Source organism: Botrytis cinerea, chromosome 6 (genome assembly GCF_000143535.2).
Source record: "Botrytis cinerea B05.10 chromosome 6, complete sequence".
In the NCBI taxonomy this organism is placed as follows: Eukaryota; Fungi; Ascomycota; class Leotiomycetes; order Helotiales; family Sclerotiniaceae; genus Botrytis; species Botrytis cinerea.
In genome coordinates this window covers 1,847,234-1,865,637 of record NC_037315.1, presented here as the reverse complement: position 1 = coordinate 1,865,637, position 18,404 = coordinate 1,847,234, and the positions used below count along the sequence as shown (strand labels likewise).

The window sequence follows — 18,404 nt, the reverse complement described above, 5'->3', positions numbered from 1 at the left end:
ATGTTCGACGCGCCGGATGACTTCCCAAACCCATGGAATGATTTTTAGCAATTCTGTCCGGAGTCTCAACCATCGGAGTACTTTCTTCAATGGGCAAGAAATAAGGACACATGAAGATCTTTCAGTGGATAGCAGGATTTTGACTTCAAAGCCTAAGTACCACGCCACAAATCTAAGATGCATCTCATGTAGTGCGCAACATTGCAGCACTCATATAGGTCTGTAGAAGGTCGCGTTCCCAAAATGTCTCCCAAAAGTGGTGTTCGCGGGTCTCGGGGATCTTCATTTTGCACCCGAAAAAAAGAAAAATTACTTAGCAAACGATGCAGGATAGATATTTCCGAGAATCCTGTGACCCCTCCAAATCGTAACAGAGCAAATAGAGTACTTGTAAAGTACAAGTGCATACATATACCAACAGTACCACACAGAATTCGACATCCGAAATCCCGCGAAGCGTTACAATCATCAAATCAAACAACCCCTTGGATTGTGGCGTGAATCTATTGAACAACATCGAGATTTGAGGAAAAAGGAAAACTATCGCAGGAACGAGAACTTACAACTGGCGGTGTATCAATTGGAGATTAATAGTTTCATTGGTCTTTTCAAATAAATAGAAAGTTAGTTACACAGATATTGTTCTCGGGAATTGAATGTGGGTGGGAATTGAGAATCATTCTGTATATTCAGGGAACAGCGTTGTTGTTTGTTGGGAACTTGGGCGATACTTTACGAATATAAGAAGGTGAAAAGAAAAAATGGACGTAGTTGTGAGACAATAGGGTTAGGAAGAAACCGAAAATTGCGATGTGTATGATTTGAATGAATGGATCGATAATCAGATCCATAGAATCAATACCGGATCCTTTTTTTCCTTCTAGAACATAACGCGCCTACTGAGATCTTTTTACCCCTTCATCGCCTCGTTAAATCCCTCGGCGTCAAAATTTCGAATACTGTAAGAAATTTCTGCCAACTTGGTTCTGTGTAACACATGCCCAACGAAAAAAAAGCTGAATGGGAAGTTCGGAACACTTATCCTGCGCCGGTAAGCGTCAAGGAATGGTCCAAGATAGGTACAGTCAAACTTTGCACGACTACGCCAAATATTAGACCACACCACCGAAAGTTTTTTAGATGGCAAACCATCGAATCCATAACATCATTCGTTCGGATTTACTCGCTACGGGTCTAGGAACAACTTCCGCGAAGCTCTCCGATACCAATCAGCCAACCTTGGTTTGCTTTCTTGATCTTGGAACAAGCACACCATCTTTTAGCCTTTGCTACTAGAGTTATTAGTTACAAACTGCTTCTGCTTGAGCCCCTTTTATCTTGAAAATGTAGCTGAGGGTGCTCCACTAAGGAAAGCAACCTTGGACCCTGGAGCTTTCGAACCCTTCCATCCAGCCTTCCAGCTACGGCACCCCCTATAATGATCGTCATTATCGAAGATGGGGTGCCACAACAAAACGTGGCAAGGACCGGTTTTCTTTCATATGGCTTATTCGGCTTGCTGCGAGTTGGCTTCGATCCAGTCCATTTGATCCAATTTTTCATTTCCCTAGTTGTTTGACCCATTGAAATTTAAGTTGATTGACCTTGCCATTTGGCTCCATCTTCGTATGCGAAACAAACTTCCAAGGACGCGAAGGCGCTAAGATTCATTTCCTTTGAAATGGATCTTGAATGGAACTTTCGAAGCTTTCATTTCTTCTCTAATCCATGTTCCTGTGTCCCGATTCCGCGGCACCAACGGTCTGTCTAGAGAGACCCGATCCTTGACCTATCGATGGAGATTCTGGTATGGATGTTGCTTCGATAATTGACGTATTTAGTGCAAGACGGAAAATAAATCCGAGTTTACTTTCGTGCTACTTGCATCTCGCAGCTTGTTCGATCTACACGAATAGACTTTGAGAATTCTGCCACTTTCTGTATAGGGTATCATAAAGTGAGCTAAGAAAAGTAACTTTGTGACTCGGAATCCAATTTCTCACCGGGTCCCTGCAATTTTCAAATAGCAGCTTCTCTCGAAATTGTTAAACGCAGCTTACGCTTACTATAGCCAACGAGAAACCACTTGAAGCTTGAGGACACCTACATGTATGTGGCATATATACATACATATAGCACTCGGTGATAGATCATCGTCACCTTAAATATATTAAGCATTACGTTACTGCTGCTACATTTATCTTCAACCTATCCGGTACTGCCACATTTGCTTAGAGATCAAAACCAGATCATCTGTACCCTTCGTGAGGACATGTATCTGTACAAGCTACATTTTAACAGTACAAATACGAAAAACCCCTCCGATCTAGTAAAGCGGGCAAGCTGCGCTACAAGGAATAGCTACCGGGTGTGTCTCTTGTGTTACCATGCTTTTCTACCCTGTCCGTTTAGTCTGTTCTCATCCATGGGGATCCCATCATCTTTCTGTTGTGTCTTTTCCATTTCCTTTGGGTCGAATACCCCTGACTAGTATTGATCAAATCTCGAATCGAAAACACCGTAGGTAAGTCATTTGATTTGCAAGGCCGCCTAAATGGATTGCTAATCTATCAATAGATCTTATCCGAGGATGTTAGTTAGCGAGGCACAAAAGATTAGAAAATCGACAGGGCTAATACAGGGCATATTCCACTGCTCTGGGTCTCGGGACAAGATCCCCAGTAAACCCCAATTAGATACGACAAAACCAAGTCTCTATCTTTTCAGCAGGCAGGGTGGCCATGCTTTATCCTAGTTTTGCTATTCTCTACTCTGTATGTAACATGACCACTTTCGTTACGGAGCTGTTATGCGATAGACATCTTGTTCGCGGTCGATCGTGATAGAAAGAGCGAGGAAACCGGAGGCTGCAAGTCACGGTATAGTAACCGATGAGTATGCCGATAATAATCTTAGCATTGACTTTAATTTAATCTTCGGATGCAGTTTTATATCTGCGCCTTGACTACAATTGCTGACTTTTTAGGCTCTTGAAACTTCTAGGTGAGATATAGGGTATTTATTAGCGGCAATGCAACCGAATGATAAACAACTGTAATCTTCACGATATCGAAATTTGAAAATGGAACAAATCTGTGGAAAGCCGGCGAATGATGTCGCTGCCCGCAACGCAGGCTGCAAGCCAACTACTAATACTGCTTTACATGACACGGAGGCGATGCAGGGAAAAGCTTGAGCTCCGAAAGCAACCTTGAGTGAAGAAGCACCTGGACTCATTGGAATGTCATTCTGTATCAGCTGTCGTGGGGTCGAACGTTAAGGCTGTTGTTTCCGTTCGGCACCCTCTGTTACGACTCAAGAAATATAAGGTAGTAAATGAACATGGAAGTAAACCCCCGCACCTGTGATTACACGCACTAACCACTCAGACCTCTTGCTTTAGAAAGATAATGATAAAGTATATTCCAAGTTTGGCCTTCTACAGCAAATGGATTACCGACGTAGGAGCCAAATGAAGCTCTTGTAGGCTTAATCATCGCATCTAGCACTCGTTTCGGAAAAGCTTAGCAGTAGTCGGAGCTCCCAAAGTGAACACGAGCGAGGGAAAAAGCTGAAGTTTAGAGTATCATTACTTTTTGCACATCGATTACAGTGGGAATAATACAATTCAATACTATACACCTTTCCGTTCATGACTACAGAAAGGAAAGTAGCACAGCACACTTGATGATATCTACCCAGGTTGTATTCCTTGCCTTGTCGAAGCATTTTCCGGGGTGATCTTCACACCCAATAATATAATGCATGTAACAAATGAACGGATGGAATGATACCATCATGTCATTCTCTCCATGTAACTTAATAAGTTGAGAAGCTCGAAACCCTTCTATAGAGAATAGACTCTAGTGTGTGTCAAGAAAAAAGACATCTAATACCTGTTTCGGCATAACCGCAACACTCATACTCCACCAGCAGCAGCAGAAGCAGAAGCAGGAGCAAAACAAAACATCTTATGATGATAGTAGTGTCATCAAAGCCCACGCATTCTCAAACTTTCATTTCCCTCGACCATTCACACCGCCGCCGTGAGTAAAATACGGGCCCCTGCGAGCCTTGGTCACTATCCTTTTTCCCTGATCCACGGCGCTACTCAACCCAAGACCTAATCCACCCAAGTTGTGACAGGGCAGGGTTTCCTTCATGTGAGTAGCTGCAAACAATTTTTAAATAATCTTCCCTCTTTGAATTCTCCCTCATCTTTAGCCCAACGGGTCACGGAGCCAAATGCCGGGGCGTGTGGGTACGGTAGTACCGTCCTTCTCATTCAGAATCATACACGGCTTCTAGCTTGAAGGCCCAAACCTATGTGCGCCCCATAGGAGACAACGCTCGCTCGCTCAACATGCTTTAGCAAGGGAGGAGGGATGAGCCACGACTGTAATGACAGAGCAGGCTTCGTCACCGCCCTGTAAGTATCATAATCAGATTTGTATTAAAGTCGGCGCCGCTACTACCCACTACGTCTGATTGTACTTCTAAACGTCTCCATCCAGCGGTCAGCTACATATTTCTTGCCTTGCTACTCCATCGATTTCTTGGACTGTTCGACCTTCCACCTCTTTTTTCTTTTCTTCTTTCATAATAAAGCAAAGACCTCCTGCACGTATTTGCTTTTCTCTAACTACATATTGCTCATGCATCTACTCAAATCAATCATATAAAGTTTGATTGCACAACATAAAAGCAAAACTAGGAATTATATTTGGAAGGATCGATCAATATATAAACATACTTCCACCGTTTGAAACGTCGACTTTCACAAATTTTACATTCTCGTCAAGTTCTCCCAAACGATCAAATCTGCTACGATACTTTTCTAAAGAGCCCGTTCAACTTACAACTCCCCATCGAAGCTTCACGCAAGAGGTAGCGGACATGCAATCCGCGGCAGGACAGATGGGAGCGCGGAGGCGGACCCCTCCATTCCCCACGAAGCAAATGACAATCCTGGGTACGTTTGTGTAACTCTCATTGTGGCTTATACAGCAGCAGTGCAGTAATTATCCCAACCGTGCAATCACTGATGTCCATACTCTAGCACTATGTCGGATTTGCGAGCCCATTGCTTTTATGAGCATTTTCCCTTACATATACTTCATGGTCAAGGATTTCCACATTACCGATAACGATGCTCAGATCTTCATGTACTGTGGCATGGTCACATCGGCGTTCGCCTTCGCAGAATTCTCGTCTGGAGTGGCTTGGGGTCGATTGAGCGATAAAATCGGACGAAAACCAGTCCTGCTTACCGGGCTTGCGGGTACGGCTTTGAGTATGCTCATCTTTGGATTCTCACCCAATCTGCCAACAGCACTGTTGGCACGCGCGCTGGGTGGTTTATTGAACGGGTATGGATCCATGCTTCCGCCCCCCTTTTATTGTTTGAGGCAATGCAGTCTGATGATTTGCTTTTTCTAGAAACATTGGCGTTTTGCAAACTACTGTGGCCGAGATGGTGACGGTCAAAGAACATCAGCGTAAGTGATCTATCACTTTGGGTTTCGGAGCCTCGTTCTGACAAGTCATAGCTCGCGCATATACAATCATGCCATTCGTTTGGTGTCTCGGGTGAGTTCGAACTAACTGTCAGCTCTAGTCAGCTCTCAACAATTTTTATACTAATGTTACACTTTGCAGATCCATATTAGGCCCGTCCCTTGGAGGCGCACTGGCGAGACCCGTGGTCAATTGGCCAGGAACATTCCAGCAAGGGTCGGTTTGGGAAAAGTTCCCTTACCTGCTGCCCAATCTTGTTTGTACAGTTGTGGTAACTTGCGGAGTAATTGTCGGAATCTTATTTTTGGAAGAAACGCACTCGGAGAAGAAATACCGTCGGGATCCCGGATTAGAAGCAGGGAAATGGCTTCTCAGCAAATTCACACGATGCGCCGAATTAAAGAACAGTCGATGCGAAAAGGTGGCAGAGTCTGACGAGATACTTTCGCTGTTGAATGGTGATTCAGAGGATCAGCCGCCAGGATATCGAACAACCCAAGGATCACCTACTCTTACATCGACTGCGACTTCTAAAGACCCGCAAGAAACCCTGGATTTGAATGCACATGATCAATTTGTTGTTCCTGCAAGAACTAAACCTGCAGTAACGAAGGCTTTTACGAGACAGGTCGTCATCAATATTATCGGCTATGGTATCTTGGCTTAGTAAGTTCACCTGTTTCACGTTTTTCCATCTGCACGACCATACGAATTGAGTAACTGACCCGAGATTTCCAGCCACACAATGACTTTCGATTCCATGCTTCCAACAATGCTTTCCTACAAACAAGAGGATGATGCTCCGCCATTCCCAGAACCTCAATTGCCCTTTAAATTCGTCGGTACATATGGAATGAGCTCTTCAGATGTCGGCGTGGTTCTTTCGGTTCAAGGATTATATTCCATGATTGCTACAATTTTCTTATTCCCAATCGTTGTTCGACGACTGGGCGCTTTGAACTTGTTCAGAACCATGGCAATTTCCTATCCAATCCTCTATATTGTGACACCCTACTTGGTCTTACTTCCGGAGAATCTCAAAATGATTGGTTTGTATGCGGTCGTCATCTGGAAATGTACTTTCTCGACCATGACATACCCAAGCAATGCTATTTTGTTGACGAATTCGGCACCATCACTCTTGATGTTGGGAACTATCAACGGTGTTGCGGCATCAACCGCCAGCATTTCCAGAGCCTTTGGTCCCACAGTCTCAGGCTTCCTTTTGTCAGCTGGTGCTAGCTTAGGATACTCTGGTCTTGCGTGGTGGTGCAGTGCTATCATTGCTATGATTGGTGCCGTTATCAGTCTATACATGACTGACAAGGGAGGAAGAATGGATGTTGACGAGAAGAGTGAAGAGGACCACGAGCAAGCATTCGATGATGAAATGCTTGATCATTGTGCTCCTGATACTGGCATCGCCGCTGGCGCCGAGCCAAGACACATCGCTGTCGAACATTAGAGGATATTTCGTTCATCTTTCTTATTCATTCACGACTTATGAGATTTCTTTTCGAACAATTCAATTCTCGAAGACTGCTTTCGGGAGGGCGTCTGTATAAAAATCATTTTGGGCCATTTTGGGCAATTTCAGTGGGGGTTCTTGTTTCGACGTTAGATATCCCTTCATGCCTTTGAGCGTTATACATCATGGTGATGGTATTTTAAAGTAGGTTTTATTTTGGGCGTAATTGGGGTTATGGTGGCATACAGAATTGGGTCGTTTGCAAAAACGGTATTTAGTTCTTTGCACTACACGGACGGTAGGAGTTTCGACAAAAGGGAAATATCATTATTGCACTTCCTACTAGGGATGGACCGCCGGACTGCGGTTCTAATTGCAGATTATATTTCGGCTGACTTGGAAGAATCAACGGTTGGCTTGGCTTGGCTTGCATACTATCTGGCGTTTAGGTAGTTTTATGATTCCTATCGATGACATGGGGGGTTGCTTGTTTATATATCACTCCTTCAAATAATCTGATTTGAATAAATGTCTGAAATGAAATATGTAATTTACTCCTTCATTGATCAATTTTACCGACTACTTAGTGTGACGCCCCTTTTACTCCCCTAGGAAAGAAAGCAGCCCTCGATTAGATATCCCACGCCGCAGAGCAAAGCTTTACTCGATGCTATCAAGTCAACAGTGCTGATAGATTTCCGTGCCCACCTTCCGTCTACAAATGGGATGGACTAGGTACGGAGTAATCATTGGATGGCTGTGTTCGATTGGCCGAAGCTCTTATCATTCAGCTCCATCAACCGCCTATCTATCTATCTATCTACCAGTGCCATTTAGTGGAAGTGGAATTCTCTGACCTAGCCTGAGCCTGGTGCCGTGAAATGTTCAATCCATGGATTTTTTTCACATCTAGGTCTATACATTGTGAATCACGGGCAAAGGTAAACCCCACGCATATTCTAGAGGAAGTCGCGGCTCTCGTTCAATAATGTTACATTGATACAAAAATATCTTTTGAACGCTGGGAAGGAACATTCTTTTGAAACTGCGATAACGAAAACATCTGACATTTTCTCCGAGAGACCGGAAAGATTACGGAGCTGGCGTATTGGAGAGTGGGAATTTAACATTACACAATCGCAAAGTCGGAGGTTGAGAAAGAGCAGGATGAGAGAGAATAGACGGATTTAAAGACCAATACACTCAATCGCATGCGCGATTCCGATTTTCATCGACAGAATCCATCCTCGATATTATCCCATTGCGCGGAAGACCCAAACGAATGCGCATTCGGCGAAATTGAGAAGACGACAGAACGATGAACCCCCACTCGCCGCCGACGAGCGCAAGTAGTTACCCGAACAAACGAGTGAGACATAGTCCCCCAGAGCCTCCTAGTACATCTGCGGCGCTTGTCAAGAATGATAGTCCGAAAATTGCAGCAGAGGAAATTGTACCTGCGGAGCCGATACTAGTGAAGGCTGAGGCAACTGGAGGTGGTAAGGCGGGACAGAGTAGCAGTTTTCGCAATGTCAGCGCGTGTAACAGGTGTCGGTTGAGGAAGAATAAATGCGATCAGAATCTACCCAGTTGCGCAAGCTGCGAGAAGGCGGGGCATAAATGTGTGGGCTATGATCCTATAACCAAGAGAGAAATTCCTAGGAGGTGAGTTTTCTTATCTCTTTTCTCTGGTGTGAATTGGTGATGGGAATTGAGTGCTAATATCTGGCTACAATAGTTATGTGTACTATCTCGAGACAAGAACAGCATACCTTGAATCCTTGCTACTACAAAACAATATCACGTTTGCGCCAGCCGAAGTTCTGGAACACTCCCCGAAACCAGGGACAGATCCAGCGGCAGTAAGAACTCCTGGCAGTGAGGATGGCAGATCGGCATTCAATGGGGATACGGCTCTTGTGCGAAAGAAAGCGCAGGATGAGGTGACGTGGAACAAGAGGCAGGACGAATCTGAAAAAGTGAACAAACTGATGTCCAATATTGAGAGTGTTTCCGTCCAGGGAGCTTCAGACAAGAGATACTTGGGTTCAACATCCGGCATATCCTTTGCAAGAGTGGTGTTTGCGGCAGTGAGATCTTCAGTTTCGGGTGCTGCTAGTGATCATAGTGGCGTGAGACCTTCACGACCAACAGGAAACTCGAAAGCTGCTGCACAAGGGGGGACTTCGATGCGTGATTCATTCTTTGGTTTACACACAAAACCTACAATTAAACAAGCCCCCTTCCCTAACAAAGATGTTGGAAAGAGATTGGTAGACTTCTATTTCGAGCATGCAAATCCTCAGATACCTATATTACACCGAGGAGAATTTATGAAAATGTTTGAGGAGGCATATGCGACCGGAGACACCAAAGCTAGGACACCCCGAGAACTCTATATGCTCAACATCGTGTTTGCCATTGGCGCTGGAATTTTCCTTGGTGATTCGGGCGCTCGAGAAGAAGCAGAAAAGACAATTGATGGTGACAAAGCAAAGCGCACATTCAGTGGGAAACAAAGTCAGCCTGAGGAATATCACGCCTCAGCAATCGTTCATCTCGAAGCATGCCTCAGTTCTTCGGTAGATAGAGTCGATGGATTCGGTGGGGGCTTGGAGGAACTCCAAGCTGTTCTGCTCCTTGCTGGGTTCGCGTTATTGAGACCTGTGGCTCCTGGTTTGTGGTACATTATTGGAGTGGCGGTTCGCTTAGCAGTTGATCTAGGTCTGCATTATGAAGATGGAAAGGATATTGAAGTCCCCAAATTGGAAATACCTGGAGTAAAGAACGAAGATGCCGAAACTGCAAGATTACATCGGGAGCGTACGATGCGAGAACGAGGCCGTCGTGAATATATCCGAGATTATAGGAGAAGATTGTGGTGGTGCACATACTCTTTTGATCGACTTGTTTCCACGTGCGTTGGGAGACCATTTGGAATTACCGATCAAGTGGTGACGACAGAATTCCCTTCATTGCTCGACGATAAATATATTACACCTGCTGGTCTGCAGGATCCAGGAGTTGGTGGATCAAGTTACAAGCATGTAGCATATCATTACTTCCGCCTCAGATTGCTACAGTCTGAAATTCTACAGGTATTACAACATCAACAAGCATTGCATGCGCGAGCGGGTGGTGCAAATTTACGCAATCCTTTCATGCATACACAACTACCATCTCCTTTTCTGGTGAAATTTGATAGTTTCCGTTCTTGGCGTATTGACATCGACAAACGTCTTTGGGAATGGAAAACATCGGCTCCTACCAAACGGGATATGGGGGTAGAGTTCTCAGTAGACTTTTTGGAGCTCAATTATTGGCAATGTGTTATCATGCTATATAGACAAAGCTTGAGCGTACCACCAATGTTTGAAGGAGAATTTAGCACCAGTGAAGAGGTTGAAAGTCCTAGTATACATAATGTGGAGCTAAGAGAAGATGAGGAAAGAGTATTTTTGAAAGTTGCAGAGGCGGGGCAGAGAGTTCTGAGATTGTATAGACAGTTGCATCGGGTTCGACTTGTCAATTATACTTTTCTGGCTACACATCATTTGTTCATGGCTGGAATCTCATTCTTGTATGCTATTTGGCACTCTCAGGTTGTCAGAAGTCGTTTGGTAAGTTTACACATATACATCTTATCCATGCAGATGGTTACTAATTGTGATTTCAGACAATGGATGAAGTCGACTTTACAATTTTGGCCGCAACGTCTGTCCTTGGGGATCTGATTGATAAATGTCCTCCGGCTGAAGCATGTCGAGATGCTTTCGACCGCATGTCCAAAGCTACAGTTCAGATGTGCATGTCTACTACTGGTTTCGGTTCCGGGGCTCAGCAGGGACTTCATTCAAGACGCCCTCATCATACTGGTGGGCAGCATCATCTACAATCACAACCAGATGATTACTTCAATGCCAATGGTTCTCGAGTTCGAAAACCTCCACAGTCTAATCGCCCGAAGCCTCAGTTCGACATGGGTCTCAATGATCTTTTTACTCCCCAGCCACCTCCAATTGGCACGAAAGGACATTCCAGGGAGACCTCTGTCAATAGTCAATCCAGGAATAACTTTACTAACGAAAGACCAAACTCGAAGAATGGCACTGGCTCGAATAATGTAGTGAAGACAGAATTTGAAACATACAGAAATGATACCAATTCTTCACAAATCAACTCACCAAATTTTGCCATTTCACCTCCATTCAGTAATCTAGATAACAACATGAACCTCGATCCAAACCTTTTTCCAAACCAGCAGAGTCCAGTGCAAGGGTATACATCAGTTCCAGGTCAGAACCAGAATTCGGAGATGTACCAATATGACCCTACCAATGGAAACAGCGGCAACGGTAACGCCTATAATTTTGATTTTCAAAATGCACCGGGATTAAGCTTCCTGAATTACGCGGGTGCAGGCTTTGGTGGTGCGGAAGGATCGGGGGGAGATGACTGGGATTTGAGTGGCTTTGATATGGGATTTGGAGAGAACTTGGGGGATGTAACGGCGGTGGGGGGTGGTGGACCGGGTGGTGGACCGGCGGGGATCAATCTACTGGATGAGTACTTTTTTGGGACAGGAACGTAAAATCTTGGAACTGATGGAGCGAATTGTTAGTCGGACCAACAAAGATGAACAGGGAAGGACTCATACTTTCTAACGGAACTATGATGATGAAATGGGACATGGCGTTTTGGTATGTGCATGGCGGACGGTTTCTTTTTTGTTAATTTCGCATTCTTGTAAAAATTCGCACCGTGGAGATATGTGTAAAAGCTTGGGGAAATGATGAATGGGGTATTGGGAATAGGAAAAAATTGGGGCAGGAGATGATGAAGTCATGTCATCATTATCATGTATATAGAGTACGTGGTTTGTACTATATTCACGAATTCACGAGTCGTTCTTTCTTGTTTTCTTTTTTTCTAGGATGTATTCTTAATCTCTACAAGCAGTGATCGAGGTGCCTTTTGGTTTGTAAATATCAATAGTCTGAATAGAGATTTGTATGTATGGATTGGTGTTTATGAATCTCTTTATCTAAATCGAAGTGCGCAACAGGTTCCCACCAAGAAATCTTTCCGAACTCTTCAAGATTGGATTTTCTATATTGCTGGAGTTTGAATTGACTCTTGAGATGAGATACAATCATCTCTTAAGCAATGTGTAGCTGGCGAAGCTAACGATACTACTGGAAGTGGCATTTGTGGATGAAGAGCGAACAGTAGAGGCTGTCGGATTGGTCTCGAAACTTGTTACTCCTCCAGTGATGTGAGTCAAGGCAACTAGGCAAATCGTGGTCAATTCTTGAATAATAATGGCGGTGTAAGCAGTGGTAACAAGGCTGATCGAGCTGCGGCTCTATGCTTCACTGGCAATCAAATTTAAGATCAGCGATCAAATTTCGCATACTGAATCATTTCACCACAATTCTGATAGGAGGCATATTATTGGGACGAACGGACTCCTGAAATCTTGTTGATGGGGGCAGATCTGTCAGCTCATAATGGCGTGGTCTCACTAACTTGGGGATCTTCGCGTATTATGACGAAATAGCCCCGATGCAAGTTCGATCAGTGCGCACTTGATTGCCAGCCCCTAAGCAATATTTTGAGCTTAGATAACGCATTACAAGATTGCAGTATCGTTGCTTCGGAAAGGGTTTCAGGAAAAGCAATCTCTGAAACAATATTTGGGACCTCAGTCCACACGTGAATCCTGTTTCTAAGAGAAGAGTGCAAGATCTTCGGAGATCCAAAGATTTTATCGATGCAAGCCATTTTTTCTTGAATATCAACGTTTGTTATGATAATGTCTAACATCTAAAGGTTACTACCTGAACCCCTGAATTACTCTCTGATTCCACCCACCCCAGCTGAGTGCTAACAGCATGACGATGAACGCCCAACTGAAGCTAATTCATCATCGTCACTAGTAAGACTTATTCCTAGCCATACAAGGTAAATCGGACAATATCTCCATCCCACCACCACTCTAACCACGGAGCAGAGTCGTCTTGTCTTCGCTCTCTTCTCTCTCTCCTCGTACCCGATGAAGATCCTGAAGCATCTGGATTCCACTCAATTCCCTGATTCCTCAACTCCCTAAGACAAAACGCTAACCAGTTACAAACTTCTCCCGTCTCGTTTGTGAAACTCCGCCCTCCTGTCAAATACTCCGTTCGCATTTCGCGGATTTGCAAGGTGTTGTAGAAATTCCATACAGATGTGTTTGAGTGGCAAAATCTAGGGTGCAAAGACAAAGCGCAGATGGCGAGGAATTCATCCCACCAGTGATCTGGGGCGTGAAAGATCTGACAGAGGAGATTGCGGTAGTTGGTGGGTTGGTTGAATTGTCGTTGTGTGTCGAGGAGCCATCGGGTGTCGTCGAAAGTGGGAGCGTTCTGAGGGTTGAAAGTGGGAGCATTAGAGGTGTATGGAGGAGGGGCTGAGTAGTGTTGGTTGTTCATGGCGGATCGAGATTATACTAGTCTTATGACCTCCAAGTGATATTGTTGTAGCTTAGTGTATTTAAAATGTTTGTATGTCCTTATGTTAAAATCGCTGGGTCGAAGGGTATTTAAAGAGGAGCAAGAGTTATCTAGAAGTAGTGATTATTGGCTCAAGGAGCTGGAAATGTTCATATTCACAGTCCTCAGTTGACATTGAATAGTTGAACAATCACTCATATACTGTGTAAGAAATGTGTTTAGAGCTGGATATATTCCATGGTAGTAAGTAGTTGACCATGAATCATATCAAGGCTTCTCTTTTTGTGAACTGATCGGGTATAAAAAGGGGCCAACGCCGTCTTTAGCGAATCACATTCAAGTTTGCAATGTTTTATTTCAGTCCATTCACTACTGGGAGCACATGTAGTTTATTATTGTATTCAAAAACGCTTCGATATTTTCTCATTCCTTGTTTCATGTTCTTGTTCTTGTTCAACGTGTTTGAAGGGGCACAACTTCGAAGCCCAGACTGTAGTGCGATTCCACGAACTCCAAGAAAATATGTCTTATTGAATGTTATTTGGTCCTCTCAGATCAGATATCCTTGATTTCCCAATGATTCAAGATGTAAATTGGCCCAAATCTCAATACAATGCTTATTGCCGAATTGCCATCCACACTATTGGATACCCGAATATAGAGAAGCTCTACGCCCAACTCCTGAATTGATATTCGAAGGGACTTATCGAGATCACCTAATCATTCAGAATCATATTGAATCAAGTCCTGCAGAATCTCTCAGCTTCTCAGTTCTTCGATAAAACTCTTTCGGTTTCCAATTTCTAATATCCTTTGCTATCTCTCAATCAGCCTTCACCAAATGCAATCATACCCTATTGCACTTGACTCCGCCAAGCAAAGCAGAAGCCAATTAACACAGCCTTCAATCACACTATAATCAATCACTTTCTCTCTACCACTGTGATACACAACCTTCGATTGCTTTCTATGTTCCTTCCTCAGCCCTGAAACTTTTACCGGCAGTCGAAAATTCCATGCCGTCCTTTCCAATCTCTGGCCACGATTCCACTCTCTAGATGACTGTACTTTGGTTTCAAAACTTCATTGCAGTGTGGAATAAATTTATCCCACCAACTATCTGGAGCATCGAAGATTTGATCGAGGAGATATTGTCTCTCGTGAAAGGCGCCTGAGGTTCGAGCGCTTTCGAGCCAGACACTAGGGTCGTGACTCGGGGTTTGATTGGGAACTACCCATAAAGATGATAGTGTAGACAATGAGAATGATATAGACTCTGGGCGAGGAAAAAGTTTACGGAGAAGACGACCCATTCTCATTGTATCAATCAAGAAGTGATCTTTTTGCAGATTAAGATGTTACTTGTTACCTACAAGCATGGATTCAATATCGTTAATAAGCTGGAAGTTTGCTTATCAGTAAAGCTATAGATGTTTTATATTCCTTATGGGTTCTCAGATGATTCCTGAAGCATTCGCTGACAAACGTGTGGCCAAAAAAGAATGAATGAATGCCATCGGAGAGCCAGATTCATTAGCTGAGAAGACACTATTTTGGAGTCGATTGAATGTTAGATAACGATGAGAAAGTCAGACAAGTGGAAGTGAAACGACCCCTTTTAAGTGAATAATACCTCTTCTGAGATAATGATTATCTGAAAGGGAGAATTTTTGCGTGAGAAGGCTTCATATATACCTATTCAGTATGGTGGGAGATACTATTAGTTCACTATTTTGAAGCACGTTGCCTCGATGGCATTGATAAGTGATTTGAGATTTGTCTTCAGCCAGATTTATCATTTGTTCTTGACATAATATCTACCACGGATTCATCGACTTTATGTCTCGATGCGCCTTTGGAACGCTCTGTCAAAAGTGGCGATTAGACAAGGTTGCTCTATGCTCAGAGATAAACTCTGTGCTTCTCCTCAAGCTTAATCTCTTGGTATCGGTAACGACTGTTTTGCGTTTGCGATATGCAAAAAATACCACGAGCTGTGCGTGATATCGACACCGTGCGTTTGACTTTAGTGGAATAGTATCCTAAAATCTCAATTTAGAACAGATGATATTGCAAGCTAATTAATCCAACTTCGAGTATTACACGTGATATAATGAATGTAGGATTACGCGCATCATCTTTGCAAAGGCGTAAGGTCAGGTTCATAATACCATTACCATCGCTCACTTGGCAATCACAAGAGAATTTAAGATCGGCGAGAGGCTTGAAAAGATCCAATGTATCAAGTCACCGGAATATCTGGAATATCTGGAATATCTGGAATATCTGGAATATCTAGAGATCTAGGCAGAACCTTGGGCTCGGTACTTAGCCAAACTAGTCCTCTGAGCTTAGTCAGTATTGCGTCACATCGACACGTGGCTAGTAATTTTCATTTCCAATGTATAGTTGTATGATAGACTTTTTAGTTGAACTTCATGTCGTGATAAAAGGATTAAATGTTGAATATGAGAATGATGAGAATTTACACCCTCAGGCTGTGCCTGCTCACGCCTGTCAATTACCTCCCTACTTGCAGAATTTAAGCAGAATTTAAGCTTAAATTAGAGCCGCATAACCGAAAAGCGCACTGATATTCTACTCTAGCCAGAATCAAACGTCGTCTCCAATCATTACATGTAACGGATACAACCAGGCATCCTTGGATTATCCCACACATCATATCTCACAGAAGAGACCCCAATCAGCACAATATCTCTCCTTCTCAATATGTCCCCAGAAATTCGAGAAACGGTCTATGAATACGTCCTCTGTGAGAACCCACAAAGGAGCATTACAACCATGGACTTACGGCGACGATCAATTTTTACTGTACTTGGATAGAACCACTAGAAAAACATTGGGTCTAAAAAGAGTCAAGCCCCAAGTTCAAGCACCGCGCATCTTGAGATCAATTATTCTCTTATGATGTAATATAACTTCTTCGTACTAGCTCCTTCTTTTCCCCCCTCATACTCTTGACAAGTCCCCTCAATGTGTTACCCCGAATGCTTGCTAATCTAGCTAATCGCCATCTACCAAATGTGGGCACGAGTTAAAAGCAAAGAAAATATCCAGAATTCAATGACCGTTTGTCAAGTATACCCCAGGATCGTCAAGTGCACCAACTAACTGTGAAAACTATTTTTATATAGATTTTACTGCAGCCAATCACTTTAAACTTACAATTTAGCTCTCAAAACTCAAGCATGGCGTACTAGACTCTTAAACCAGTGTCTAGTGCCGAAACTCCATAGAAATCTTTTCTTCACCAACTTTCCTTCCTTTATATTTTTATCTCGTTATTGTCATCACTCTCATCACTCTCGTCATTCATTACTCATTACTGACATTATAATAATAAATATTATTCACAACTATCGATATTGCAATACATCAGCCTGCAATTATTGAATTATTTGATGAGGTACTTACTACCATCATTTTCATTCATATTTCATCAAATGTTGATACTTGAAACCAATGATAGGACAATCATTACTCCCATCCAACCTTTCTACTCCCAACATCCCCATACTCGCGTGAGGAAAATCTTAAGCGAATGCGAGTACACTTCGGTCAATGCATTTGTGTAGGTTCACAACTTAATTCGTTTCATCTGCAGACTTCATCCGCTTTCCCGTTAGCTTGGACTGGAATAACATTATATAGATCATATTACCCCACAATTGGATGCTCGAACAGTCTGAACTACATTACGACGTTAGTATCCCGATTCATTCTAAATACTCAACCTAGGTATTAAAGCCACTTATATACAACAACCGCAATCATGCCAAGCTTTTTTGATTCGCCATTGCATGTGCAAAACCATGCAAGAAGTTTCGTCAAAATGACCTATACTCTGAGTAATTACTGCTACAGGGAGCTGGATCATGTTCGCCAAACTCGGATTTCTATCCCATTGCTCCCAGAGACAATACTGCTCACTTAATCCAGACAGCATTTAGACCACGAGCAGCCCGTCCATATCATAAATTGCGAAAATACTATCGAAACGAAATTCGAGCTTGGGAGTTACAACAACGCAAACTTGCCAAAGCCCCAACTCATAGATGAAGACTATTCAGGGGTCTCAAGCCAAGCGTTGAAGAACATACTCCAACAATGCAAGTGCACAAACCCCATCATCCGTCTCAAATGTTACGACTACATTACAAAGAAGCGATACGTCGCTGGAAGTTACAACAAGCCAATCAGCTAGCTCCCAGTCAACAAGATGAAGATATCGGCTCTCAAACAGCAGAAGATCCACTTCGCAATAGAAGACTAGTCAGGGGCATCAAACCGCAACCAAACACCCAACTGTCTCCATTACAGTTCAATACCATAAGGTGTTGATCCTCCAATGTCTCTTCTGAATGTCATGAAAATCGTGTGAATGTATTATTCACTGAAATGGCTCATGCATTTCTCGAAATTTCCTCAATTTTACAACTTGATGTTTAAACCAACCTTCATCCCGAACTTTCTAATATAAAGTTATTATCACAGATTCAATGAGTAATGCATTCCCTTCACCATCTCTACTATATTTTCCAACATTCGATACACGTATTGATATCGGGTGGAACACAACTCACAAAAATCACCGTCTACTTCAATTCCCAGTTTTGTTTATCTCAGTCTTACCATACAGCCTCATGGCAACTATCACCTCCTAACAAATTGATTCCCCGTCGCTACATCATTTCTAGACATTCGATACCCAGCGACGATATTCTTAGCATACAAGCCCAAATCAGATCATCAACACTACTCGCAATGTAATCTTACTATCTCCTTGACCTGGAGATTGTTCCTCAATTCGCATTTTTACATCTTAATATCTAATACCCAACATCTAATCTCTTCAGACAGAACCATCAGAGTTTTCCACCAATTGATCTATCAAAGCACATCGC

The 18,404-nt window shown here is 43.2% G+C and overlaps 3 protein-coding genes across 3 annotated transcripts; 2 read left to right on the top strand and 1 right to left on the bottom strand.

Annotated features, from left to right (window-relative positions):
* Positions 1–4,365: 4,365 nt before the first annotated feature.
* Positions 4,366–7,567, top strand: BCIN_06g05440 (hypothetical protein). Its single transcript, XM_024693607.1, has 6 exons — positions 4,366–4,972; positions 5,060–5,369; positions 5,440–5,498; positions 5,550–5,589; positions 5,659–6,183; positions 6,256–7,567. The coding sequence occupies exons 1-6, from the start codon at positions 4,897–4,899 to the stop codon at positions 6,980–6,982; spliced, it is 1,737 nt and encodes a 578-aa protein (XP_024549393.1). The 5' UTR covers positions 4,366–4,896; the 3' UTR covers positions 6,983–7,567.
* A 256-nt stretch (positions 7,568–7,823) lies between these two features.
* On the top strand, positions 7,824–12,057 carry BcuaY. Its single transcript, XM_001559053.2, has 3 exons — positions 7,824–8,650; positions 8,724–10,605; positions 10,662–12,057. The coding sequence occupies exons 1-3, from the start codon at positions 8,304–8,306 to the stop codon at positions 11,574–11,576; spliced, it is 3,144 nt and encodes a 1,047-aa protein (XP_001559103.2). The 5' UTR covers positions 7,824–8,303; the 3' UTR covers positions 11,577–12,057.
* Positions 12,058–12,812: 755 nt separating this feature from the next.
* On the bottom strand, positions 12,813–13,580 carry BCIN_06g05420 (hypothetical protein). Its single transcript, XM_001559054.2, has one exon. The coding sequence runs from the start codon at positions 13,456–13,458 to the stop codon at positions 12,937–12,939; it is 522 nt and encodes a 173-aa protein (XP_001559104.1). The 5' UTR covers positions 13,459–13,580; the 3' UTR covers positions 12,813–12,936.
* Positions 13,581–18,404: the final 4,824 nt, after the last annotated feature.

Bases quoted from the DNA above. Each gene is read 5' to 3' on its own strand.
- BcuaY (XM_001559053.2), top strand. From the start codon at position 8,304: ATGAACCCCCACTCGCCGCCGACGAGCGCAAGTAGTTACCCGAACAAA. The intron at 8,651-8,723 runs GTGAGTTTTCTT...TGGCTACAATAG, and splicing joins AAGAGAGAAATTCCTAGGAG to TTATGTGTACTATCTCGAGA. The intron at 10,606-10,661 runs GTAAGTTTACAC...TTGTGATTTCAG, and splicing joins AGGTTGTCAGAAGTCGTTTG to ACAATGGATGAAGTCGACTT.
- BCIN_06g05420 (XM_001559054.2), bottom strand. From the start codon at position 13,458: ATGAACAACCAACACTACTCAGCCCCTCCTCCATACACCTCTAATGCT.
- BCIN_06g05440 (XM_024693607.1), top strand. From the start codon at position 4,897: ATGCAATCCGCGGCAGGACAGATGGGAGCGCGGAGGCGGACCCCTCCA. The intron at 4,973-5,059 runs GTACGTTTGTGT...TCCATACTCTAG, and splicing joins GAAGCAAATGACAATCCTGG to CACTATGTCGGATTTGCGAG. The intron at 5,370-5,439 runs GTATGGATCCAT...TGCTTTTTCTAG, and splicing joins CTGGGTGGTTTATTGAACGG to AAACATTGGCGTTTTGCAAA.